Below are 12,355 nucleotides of genomic sequence, written 5' to 3'. Positions count from 1 at the left end.
TCGGAATCCATATTGGGATTTGTGTAGACCTTGATGTTTATCTAAATAGAACATTAGCTTAACCCTCCACTGCCCCAGGTACAAAAACAGATTGTGGGCCCAGTAGGGATTTACATCAAGTAAAACATGGCATAAATGGCCGTGACTACATTTGGTCATGTGGAGAGGCATTCTATATAAAGCACAGACATTTAAGCCTAGTCTATAAAATATAGACGTATTTTATTTCCATGCAGAATTTTCAGGCACCATATATACAATCTAGTCCTATCCGATTATGACCAGTTAGCTCTGAATAAGCAATGTAACTAGCTAGGGGCTGTTTTTGCAATGGTTAATTTTGCTATCTTTAACAATGTGGTGGTCTGACCTGAAATCTAAAAAAAAAATCTCTTGAAAATGGGAGATCCTCTGGATTCATTCTGTCAATAAATAAGTAGATATTCAGAAAGCCTATCAGCAGAAACTGATACATATTTTGATGAATTGGCATCATATACACCATGAAGGATTGAAGCTGGCCACAAAGTGGTAGAAAGGAAGTGGCTTTATTAAACCATGAACAGTGAAAGCAGAAAATTATTAATACTAAACTTAATGTCACTAATTAAAAGCCCATATTAGAAGAGTTTATGAATATTGTAGCTTTTAGAAAACACAAAGAAGAAGCACGTTGCATAATTTTCTGTATGAATTATAGAACAGTTGAACCTAAATGAGTCATATAAAATTCATAGATGTGCTGGATATTCTTTCCATTTTTTGCTAGATTTTATGGACTTCATCAGCCTCCAGTGGCAGCTGGTCCACAAATTAATGGGGATAGAATGACTTGGTAACCAGGTTTATAGAGCTTGTTCTTTCTGCTGTAATTTACCCAAGGCTGCTTAAACTAGCGTTTAAAACATTAGGGTCTAGGCAATAAAACTTGCAGTATAAATGTTTTAATGTATGAGTTGGTAATAATTTAACATCCATGGTAAATCACCATTATATATCATATGCACATTGTATATTTACTTTCCTTCTGTGCCTCATATGGTAAAGCACCTTCTAGCAGTGTCATTTAGCATAAGTTGTAGTGCAGGAAGAACTCTGATGTTCCTTGCTCCTACTAAGACTTCACAGAAGGGTATGGGATGTGGAGGTAAGGAGTAGTGTGGTGTTTTGGGCTATCCAGCTACAGGGGGAGGGTTCAAGAGAAATGCTTTTCTTGGGGTGATAAAATAAATAAGACAATACCTTTTTTTTTTTTAATTGGACTAAGCACATCTCTTGAGGTGGGCACTTTCTATTTGGAATGGGATGTGTCACTCCTGGGAAGGATGAATTCCTTTTTCCATAGGGGAATGTCTCATTTGTGGGGTAGAGAAAGCACATTAATAGAATAATGTCCCACTGCCAATAGCTTAGGGTGATGACTCACTGGGTTTAGTTTCAGTACTTAGGTGTTTGAAAGGGGAGAAGGACAGAATCCCCAGGCCACTGCTTTCATTTTGAACCAGATAACATGGGTATTTTAGGCTGCATGCATGGGAAAAATTTGGCACCTGGTCTGAGGATGCTGTAAGGTTGTTTACCAGCTACCAAGCCTTTATGCAACAGAGTCCTGAAGAGGTGCTGAGAGAGGACCTGCTGAGGGAAGGAAAAGTTCACTGGTGTATCTCAGCTGCTGGAAATTGCATTCAAACTTGGGGAAAAGGTAAACTTGGGGTTGAATAGGTAATTTCATTGTCTTTTTTGTTAAATTAGTAAGGGTGCACTACTGATTAGCATGCGCTGAATGTGAAGAAGCCCATGGGAATTGAATGGGCTTCTTTTTATTCAGTATGCCACTAATCAGTAGCACCACTTTGTAAAAGGAGCCCATATTTAGCGGTCAGTTTAGACAATAATGTAGCCTTTTAAGTCTCTGTTAGGGTTTTATATAAGAATCTTCTCATTTACCCATTAATGTATTGAGGTGACATATTATCGAGAACAGTGAAAAAAAGTAAAGTGGATGGGTGCGGTATAAATATTTTAAATAAATAAATATGTTTAAACTTTATTGCACAGTAAGCTACTTTTAACATGCAATGTTGAATGCATATGCCCTTTATTTATTTGGTATACCTTTAAATGTTTAATTTTAAATAAAAAAAATGGCTATGGACATAAAATTGGAAAATTCGTTGACGTTATTTCACAGGTTACATGACACTCCCCTTGCCTGCCTCTGACAATGACATGACAGTCTATTTCACTTCCTATAGGTAGTATATATACAGTGCAATCCGCTTAAGTGCAAGGGTCTGGGACCAAAGAAATACATGCAGTTAACCGGAGAGTGTACTTAACCGTTGTGACCCAAAAAAGAAGCTTGACATCTGATAAACATACTGTATGTACAGTACTGTTTATTATACGTACAGTATACAGTCTCCGTTAACTGACATTAGGCTTACTTGAAGTAATCATAGACCTCTGTACACTCTTGTGTCTGTGAGTTCCATAGACTATGTCTGCCAGATGGTAAAAACTGCCATAGCACTGACGTCCAATGGCCTCCAGATAGGCCCGCACGGTGTTGATACTCTCCAGCGCTCTTACAAAAGTGACAGGAGGTTGTTGAATTAACCTGTTCCGGGGCAGAGGGAGCATGGAAATGAATGAAGCTGACCGGCGCGCAGCACCTGGGGGGTTCTTTCGCCGGGGGGGGGGGGGGGGTCGCGCTGCACCTGGGAGGCGGGGCGCATCGGCTATCCGCCCTGGGTGTCAGCCCCCCTAGGATCGCCACTGCTCTCCACATCCCTATCAAAGCTTGCCCACTTGTAGCAGTTCACAATGGTTGCCTGTGTAACATGATTCCAGGCTTCTTTCTGCATATGTAGGGAATACAACAGTGATAGATTACGAGCCAGTTCAACAGCACATTTATCCTTGCCAGTCTGGTCATCCATAATGCTCATCAGACTACGTAGTACAAGAGCCCAATAATGTTGTTTGAAATTGGCTATTATGCCCTGATCCATAGGTTGGATCAGAGAGGTAGTGTTTGGTGGCAGGAAGACCACCTTGACGTTAGATAGCCTGACATCATCACTGTGTGCAGCACAATTATCACAAAGCAACAAAATCTGATGCTTTTATGCCCACATTCTAGTGTCTAACTTCTTTAGCCACTGCTTCCAAATTTCCCCAGTCATCCATGAATTTGTGTTAGCCTCGTATGACACAGGAAGTGGCTTAACATTCTTGAAGCAACGGGGCTGTTTGCTCTTTCCAATGACGAGTGGTTCCATCCATATTGCAGCAAAGGAGGATCATCAGTCTGTCCTTCGACGTTTTACTTCCTGTAGTTTCGGCTTGTTTGAATGCAAGGGTTCCATCAGGAATTGCTCACCAGTAGAGTCTGTTTTCGTCAGCATTGAAAATGTCACGAGGTGCAAACTCGTTCAAGATGGTAGGAAGAACTGAAACAACCCAATTTTCAGCACCAAAGCCATCAGTGTCTTGTTTTTCACCATGCTGTTTCTTGGATTTTATGTTGTTCCTCTCCTTCCATCTTTCCAACTATCCAACAATGGCTGTGAATTTAGTTAGTCCAAGACTTTCAGCTAGCTGATTAGCTTTCTCCATAAGCAGTGGACCACTGACAGGAAACTGTCTGCTCCTGACTTGAGAAAACCACCGAAGAAGAGCATCTTCTACCTCCTCAGCTTTTCCCGCCCGTTTTCGTTTCTGGTGTGGATTTGTTTTGTTTTGCTAGTCTTCCAGAAGCTGGTCTTTCTGCTTCAAGATACGTGAAATTTGACTGGAATTGACACCGTATTCTTTAGCAATAGATGCTTGACTTTGTTTGTTTTCTAATTTTTTAAGAACTTCTATTCATTCAGCCAGTGTTAAAGTCTTACAGTTGCGCAACGGCGACAACTCCAGTGTATACTCTAACAACATTCTTTCGCTTATTTTGCCTGTGGCAGTTAACCAATGAGATTTCAAATTTACTGCCCCTTTGTCATGCGCCAATCGGCTTCCATATTCCGTGCGCGTGCTTATGCGGGGTGTTTCCTACAGAGGAGCGGTCTTAAACCATGCATATAAGCAAATCTTGCACTTATATGCAGTGGTGCGCTAAACCGAAGTTTGTCCCCATAGAAATTGATGGTGCCAAAAACAGGAAAAAAGTACAGCATGCAGTTAAACAGAGCATGTGCTTATCCAACGTGCACTTAAATGGAGTGCACTGTATATACATCCCAACAACACAAGTACAAAAATTACCGTCTACCTCATTTTTCATAATAAGTAACATTTTAGTCTTCAAAACTGTGTGCTTCAATTCCTCGTGTTCTTAATAGATTCAGTATATGGTACTGAAATTACTGTTTTAAAAATTCTACTACAGTCACCAGATGAACTATCACACTCTTAGATGTATATATAACATATAATTATACCTGCCATTATACACACACAATAACTACATTATCACATAGCTATATGGTTCACATCTGTGGCATATTAGAAATCTAATATGTTTGCTTTTTAGAAGATAAGCAGAAAAGTCACTATTGTAATTTGGATCTTTCAGAGCCAGATGGTTTTTCCCAATTTGTGTCCATGAGAAAGAAGCTTCATATCACTAGCTCAATGTTTTCATTGTCTATGCATAGATACTATATATTAAGCATGATATATGTTTTTACTCTCACTCATTCAGGGGTCCTTGTACCAAAATGCGGTAAAAAGTGGCCTGCGGTAGTGTAGACGCAGGTTATGGGCACGTGCAGAATTATTTTCCAGCACGCCTGTAAAAAAGACCTCTTTTTTTTCCTTTTTCCCCCGAAAATAGACATGTGGCAAAATCAAAATTGCCACGTGTCCATTTTGTGTCTCAGACCTTACCGCCAGCCATAGTCCTAGCAGTAAAGAATTTCTGCGGTAATGACCTACACGCATCAGATGCCACTTGGCGCACCAGAAAATAAAAAATATTTTCCAGATGTGCTTAGCGGACGCGTGCCAAAAATGAAATTACCGCAAGTGCCTCGTGGTAGTCGGGCAGTAAGTCCATTTTGGCGCGTGTTGGGCACACATAGACGTTTACGTGGCTTTGTAAAAGGTGCCCTCAACTGGCTATTTTTGCTTGTTTGTTTCCTAGGATTTAATAAAGGCCTTTATAACAGAAATATGATTCACTTTGTGTAATGAATAGTGAGGTGCTGACCCTGATGAGAAAGGAAAATTACTTCCCTGAGAGACCTCAGGAAATTTCAGGTGGTAGCAGACATCCCCACTGTTGGCAAGTGGACTACAGTATGAAGAAGATTTCAGGTAAGTTGGACCAGTGGGGCTCTGGAGGTAAAATCTCTGATTCTTGAGTGGGTAAAACCTCTAGCCTCTTTAGCAGCCATTATACACTTATGGTCTCTTTTACCAAACCACACTAGCAGATCCTCCATGGCAATGCCAAAGAAGCCCATTCAAAGTAAATGGGCTTCATCTGCATTGCCAAACGGTTTAGTAAAAGAGGCCTCTAGAGAGCAGAGTGAGCAACAAGAAAAGTTTCAGGGATTTTTTTTTTCAGAAATTCCAAAGAGAGAGCGAAAGAGAAGCCCCCAAGACCCAGTCTGGTGGTAGGGACTGAATTCCAGGCTAATATAAGGGAACTGAAGACTACAAGTTAGAGTGAGAGAGGTAAGGCCTCAAGTTGAACTGTCAGCAGTCCAGGTACAATTGGATCTCTATTGTGTCTGATCAGAAGTACTGACTGGACATTAAGGATTGTTTTACTAAGCTGTGTTAGGCATTAATGCATACCTAATACAGCAAACAAATGGACTGCTCTGGGACACGTTAGTGTCACATGATAGTTTTTTAATATGTGCGTGCTAACTACACACTAAATAATTTTTTTTATTTGTTTGAGGGCGTATGTCAGGGTGGAGAGTTGGTGTTCCTGTGCTTACCAATCAGGGGCATAGCCAGACAACAGATTTTGGGTGGGCCTAGGCAAGAATTGGGTGGGCACCAAGTGTTCTCCCCCCCCCCCCCCAAAAAAAAAAAAAAAATCTCAGCTGGTGGGAAAACACTTCTTTCCACCATGGCAGCAGGAATGCATTGACAACTGAGAATGCGCAGGTGCCGGTGTCCTGGAGAGTAGCATTTTCGTTACCATCAGGGGGAAATCTTCAGCTGGCGGAGCATGGGATTTCCACCAGTTACCACTAAGCATGTGCTACTGTTGGGTGGGCCTGAGCCATAAATGGGTGGGCCCTGGCCCACCCAAGCCCACCTGTAGCTACGCCACTGTTACCAATTAGTGCATCTACATTATCGTGAGCTAACTGGTCAGTGTACAAATAACATAGGAGCCCTTACCACCTACAAAATAGGAGGTATTAATGGTCCTGCAGTAATGTTTTAAAAATGGCTGCTTAATAATGCAACATTAATGCATGTTCATTAATGTAAAAAAATAGAAAATTAGGATTTTACATCCATAGTGAAATGGCCTTAGCGTGTGGAAAAAAAAAACATAAGGGTACTCTAAGGCCAATTTTTACCACAGCTTAGTAAAGAGGACCCCTAAAAGTCTGATTCTGACAGCACCTTACCCCTTCCCTTTCTAACACCACTTCCTGCATGAGGATAAGGCAAGGCAGAAGCAGCAGCTCACCAGCATGAGAGAACTGAGTTGCAGCCCCTCTCCTGCCTCCTGGCATATATTTATTATAAATCCTGAGAACATCGTGCACTAGTCTCTTGTGGCTGCACCCCACTTCCTCTCCTGTGTTATAAGTGAAAGCCTGGGAAGAGGGTGCATGGCCACGTCTCTCTGTCTGTGCATCATCTAGCAATAGCTCCCTGTTGCTACAGCCCTTCCTAAATAAATCAGGCAGCCCAGCTTAATGATCCCGTGCTGGGCTATAAGAGAAACACAGAAAAATGTAGGCAGATAAAAACCATATGGCTTATCAAGTCTGCCCATCCATGCCAAAGGTCAGAGAAAAGAGAGAGAAAGACAGAGGCACAGAATAAGAAACAAGTGAAGGAAGGAGAAACAGAAGAGGGAAAGGGGACTTGATATACTGCCTTTCTGTGGTATTTTGCAACTACATTCAAAGTGGTTTACATATATTCAGGTACTTAATTTGTACCTGGGGCAATGGAGGGTTAAGTGACTTGCCCACAGTCACAAGGAGCTGTAGTGGGAATTAAACCCAGTTCCCCAGGATCAAAGCCCGCTGCACTAACCACTAGGCTACTCCTCCAGAGTGGAAAGTAGACAATGGCAGCAGAGACCAGAGGACACAGTGGACAGGGGATGAATGGAGAGAGAAAGAGGCAGGCAAAGGAGTATGAAGGAAGAAGGGAGAGTAGGACAAATGATAGAAAATGCATGGAATACAGAGAAAGAACTGGGGTCTAATGTTTGCATCCAGCCCTACAGAGATCTGTAGTCTGCTAAGAAGCACGCAGCACCCACATAGTTTAACATTTTGCTCCACAAGCAGAGGTATTCTATCTATCTATCTATCTATCTATCTATCTATCTATCTATCTATCTATCTATCTATCTATCTATGAGTTTGTGAGAATGAATTCTGAGACAGCATGTGTGCAAACCTATTCCTTACAAAAACACAGCAAGATTGAACAAGTGAACCCCACAAAATGCACACAGTTCTATACAATAGAGGAGTGGAAAGACAGATAAATTGTATTTGGTGCCTTCAGCCTGATTTTTAGGTGCCTCGTGTGTTGCCGCTGCATGTTATATCATATTAATTCAAAAAGGAGGCTCTCTTTGGAAGAATACACATGAGATGAGAATTACCTATGAATATGAAAGACTGGCATAGGAGTCAGGTTCATTCTGACATTGTGTGAGACACTACTCTGGGAGAGAAAAGCCAGCGCAGCATTCCAAATTTTGTGTAGACATACCTGTTGGTTTACAGGAAAGTTCCGGTTGATTTTTTTAATCTGTTAAAATAAAAAGAGAGTTTTATCAATAGTCTATTCCCTGGTTGAAATTGCAACAGTCTTTTAACAGTTTGTGCTTGAAGGACAAAATCACAATTGGGTTGGCAGGAATATAAAGCCAGTTTTATCATAGTAAGGGGTCCTTTTACTAAAGTGCAGTAAAATGTGGGCTTAGCACATGATAATGGGGGGATTTTACTGCATGCTAAACCCAGATTTACCATGGCAGCTTTTCAAGGCTCTTTCTTTTTTGTTATTTGCAGGGTTTGTGGTAACGTTTCTGCAGTACACAATGCTTGCCGAAAGTTAATGCAGGAGCACTTACTGCCTTCCTCTTTAGGAGGTGTTAAATGCTCCCACCTTAACCTTACATTAGCCAATTAGCGCTCTCTAATCATAAAACATCTTTCTTGATGTTTGCCCTGTCCTATTGTTTGCCTCAGTTCCCCAGGTTATATTTATTTATTTATCAATGTATTTATACCCCATATTATCCCCACAAACATGCAGGCTCAATGTGGCTTACAAAACCAGAGAGAGAGAGAGAGAGAGAGAGAGAGATCTCTGGGTGATATCAGATACAAATTAGAATTGAAGAGCAAAAGTGCAAGAAAGAAAAGACACTTTACATAGAACATTACAAAAGAATGGGTCCAACCAGAATCCATGTTTTTTGCATGATTGCAGGGGTTATAGTCCTACATAGGTCCTGTAGAAAATGTTTTTGCAAACAGATGCGTTTTTAGTGCCTTGCGAAAGAGAAGGTAGTCACTCAGACTGGTTTTGGCTCTGGGAAGTGCATTCCAGTTGTGCACACTGATGAAGGGAAAGCTTGACGCTAAACTTGGTTTACTACAGGTATTAACAACTTGCAACATAAAGGGGTCTTTTTACTAAGCTGCGATAAAAGGGGGCCAGCACATGTTTTCAATGCAAGCCGAAGCCTCCTTTTACCGCACCAGGTCAAAGGTTGTCTTTTTTGTTGGAAAAGAAATGACTGTGTAGTAAGTGAACCACTAGCCGCATGGCCATTTCAGGGGGAGACCTTATCACCACCCATTGAGGTGGCAATAAGGGCTCCCGTGCTAACTCAGCACTGCCCGATTACCGCCAGGTAAGCACCGGCGCTACAAAAACAGAAATGTTTTTGTAGCACCAGAAATGGTGCTCGCTGGGGGTGAGAACTACTGCTGGTCTCCTGCGGTCGTTCTGGATTGGCGCACGGCAAGCCTGTTGCCATGCCCCAAACCTTTAGTAAAAGGGCCCCTTAGGTTTTTTTTACCTTCTGATATGGGACAAATTGTACTGACATCCATATCTAAAGTGATAGGGTTGGATCTAGCTTTAGTTTAGTTTATTATGGATTTGGTATACCGTACTAGTTAACAAGTTAATGGTAATCAATAGAAATAAAACAAAATGTATTTATTTATTTATTTATTTATTTATTTGTTGCATTTAGTATCCCACATTTTCCCACCTATTTGCAGGCTTAATGTGGCTTACATTATGCCGTAGTGGCGAATGCCATTATCGGAATGAAACAAATAAAACATGAAAAAATAAAACATGGAAAAAAATAAGATGATAGCCTTTTTATTGGACATAACTTAATACATTTTTGATTAGCTTTCGAAGGTAGCCCTAAAATCACTGGTACAGAGTGTTCTGGTTTTGTAAAGAGCTCCACACAGAGGTGACCTCCTGGTTGGTATTAGCATTTTTCATATAGTGTCTATGTAAATTAAATCTCTTCTTTAGCATCTGACTGTACCAGTGATTTTAGGGTAAGAATACTGAAAGGGAACTTTAAAACAATACAGGAACGTAAGACCTTTGAAGTCAGAATGATTAAATATTTTGACACCCACAAGACAGGACTTAACAAAGATCTGGGTTTTCTAGCCCATTATAAACCATAAATTGTACTGCTTTGTCACCCTCCTATCTCCATGCGTATCTCCCTGTCCCTCATCCACCCAGCTCTCCCTGTCTCTCACCTAACCCACCCTCATCCTGTTAGACTGTCACTGAAATGCTTTGAATGTTTCACTTATATATTCTGTCATCTACCAACATTTCCTTATTTTCGATCTGACGAAGAAGGGCTACCTGCGAAAGCTAATCAAAAAATGTATTAAGTTATGTCCAATAAAAAAGGTATAATCTTATTTTCTTTTCCATGTTTTATTTTGTTTTATTTCTATTGATTACCTTTAAAAGTGGACTAACACGGCTACCACATCTCTCTACTCAAATAAGTTAATAAAATCAATACATAACATGAAAGGAACTCCAACCAAATTAAGAAAAGAAAGACGAGTGATGGATGAAATAGATATGGAACCACAGAGCCATCAGTACACTGACAGAGCTGCCAGTGAAGGAGGCCTACCGCCTGATTGCTAATATTCCTCGTTTTACCAAGTTCACTGAAACATATTTGTCTTGTATTCTCTGCATATTTAGAGAAATTTTCCTGTTTGCACTTTCCTCAATTTGTATTTAGATCTGCCCATAGCACTGAAACTCTTTTTTATTGAGTGTGCCCCTGCGGTAGCGAATTTTAACCTGCGGTAAGCATGTATTAGTGCTTACCACAGCTTACTGAAAGGGCCCCAAAGTTATTTATTTTCATGACTTGCCTTTTGGCCTTGAAAATATGCATAATAAATAGAATATAAATACATAAGATTCAAATCAAATACAAATAAAATATACATGCAAATCAAATGAAAAGCTTAATCATATATTAAATGCCACTGAGGGAGCGGCCAATGAAAACAAAAGTGCAGTGGCATTCTTAGGTCAGATGCTACCCAGAGTGGATTGCTGCTACACCCCCCCTTCCCCCCGGCGCATCACCTCCACCACCCCCAGCGTACCACCCCCCTCCTGGTGCATCACCTTCACCCCCCACCCCGGCGCATTGCTGTTACCTCCTGGGTGTGCTAGGAGCAGTCGTGCAGCTGTCGGCTTCGCCGGTTCCCTGTCCAGAACAGGAAGTAACATGAGAGGGAGCAGGGAACTGGCGAAGCCAACAGCCAAGTGGCTGCTCCCTGCACCCCTTGCAGTGTGCATCCAGGGTGGACCGCCCCCACCACTCCACCCTCGGTACACCACTGCAAAAGGGCCTAGGGTCTACAAAACTCATAATGTGGCTCTGACCACTAGACTTACAATCAGAAACTCTGTCTAAAATATAATCTATTCTGCTTTCATACAACGGATTCTGCTATTTTCCTGACAGTGCAAGCAAAAAATAATGATCACTTTGAATGTAGCTGTTTTACTGCTGAGTTATATTTATAATATATTGTGATGTGAAACTGAAATCACAAAGAAAATGTTTAATTTTTTAAAAGACAAGGGGGCCTCAAGGAATATTTTTAATAAGAAATTGAACTAGGCTAAGTGGTATTGAGAAACATTAAACAAGAAATGCAGTCACTGTCGTTAGTTTTACAATGATTTTAGACTTCCAAAAGCATTTCTGACTATGTATTTGGATCCAAATGCACAGTTTTTGCCTTCAGTCTTACACTCCAAATTCAGCTTTTAAGTTTCTGTTCGCTATAAAAATAATCAATAATGTAATTTTCAGCCGTCATTAGAGAAGTACTACCTCTGCTTCTATTGCCTTTTCCTCTTCAGCCTGTCACTGAAATACATTTCATGGTTCACATAATAGTATTGCAATGTTTTGTTCATACTGTCAGACCTAAGGAAGTAATGTTTAACTCCCAAAAGTTAGTCAAAAATATATTTAGTTCAATAGAAAAATGCCACCTTAAGTTCTCTGGTTTTGTCTTGGGATTGCACACTATAAAGCTATTATATATTAAATAAAGCAATTAATCATCTCAATTTAATTGATGCTAGATTGTTAAGGAGGAAAAGATTTCAGATGTTCAACCTTCTTTGTTAATTGTTAAACTAACTTTGCGTGGTTGGTGCCTATAATATCCATTATTTGAGGAAATACCCTGGTTTTTTTTTAAATGGATATTGGGCCGGCTCCTCATCAGTCTAAAACCTCCTGAGAACTCTTACAGTCTGGTTAATATATATAGTTATTGGCTGCACTTATCTGAGCTTGTAGTAAAGATCTGGCTGGGGACGCTCTACATTAAGTTTCTGTTTCGCTATATGCTTCTTTAGGAGCGAAGTCCACCGCCTTTCTAGGTGCTCTTATAGTGTTCGGCCTGGGACTGATTAACAGTTAACAAAGAAGGATGAGCATCTGAAGTCTTTTCCTCCTTAACAATCTAGCATCAAATAAATTGAAAGGATTAATTGCTTTATTTAATATATAACTCGAGCATTCGGCACGCACTCAGACATACCAAATTTTTCTGATACACAATACTACACCAGAAGC

At 40.6% G+C, this 12,355-nt stretch overlaps 1 protein-coding gene across 1 annotated transcript in view; it reads right to left on the bottom strand.

The window, feature by feature from the left end:
- The window catches only part of SNTG1 (syntrophin gamma 1), a 734,999-nt gene that overhangs the window by 272,157 nt on the left and 450,487 nt on the right, over nucleotides 1-12,355 (bottom strand). The window contains exon 12 of the mRNA XM_030214286.1: nucleotides 7,936-7,974. Coding sequence (XP_030070146.1) covers nucleotides 7,936-7,974 — 39 coding nt within the window. The remainder of the gene's footprint in view (nucleotides 1-7,935; nucleotides 7,975-12,355) is intronic.

Source organism: Microcaecilia unicolor, chromosome 1, assembly GCF_901765095.1.
Source record: "Microcaecilia unicolor chromosome 1, aMicUni1.1, whole genome shotgun sequence".
NCBI lineage: Eukaryota > Metazoa > Chordata > Amphibia > Gymnophiona > Siphonopidae > Microcaecilia > Microcaecilia unicolor.
The sequence above is the reverse complement of the archived record's forward strand: the minus strand, read 5'-3'. Positions and strand labels throughout refer to the sequence as shown.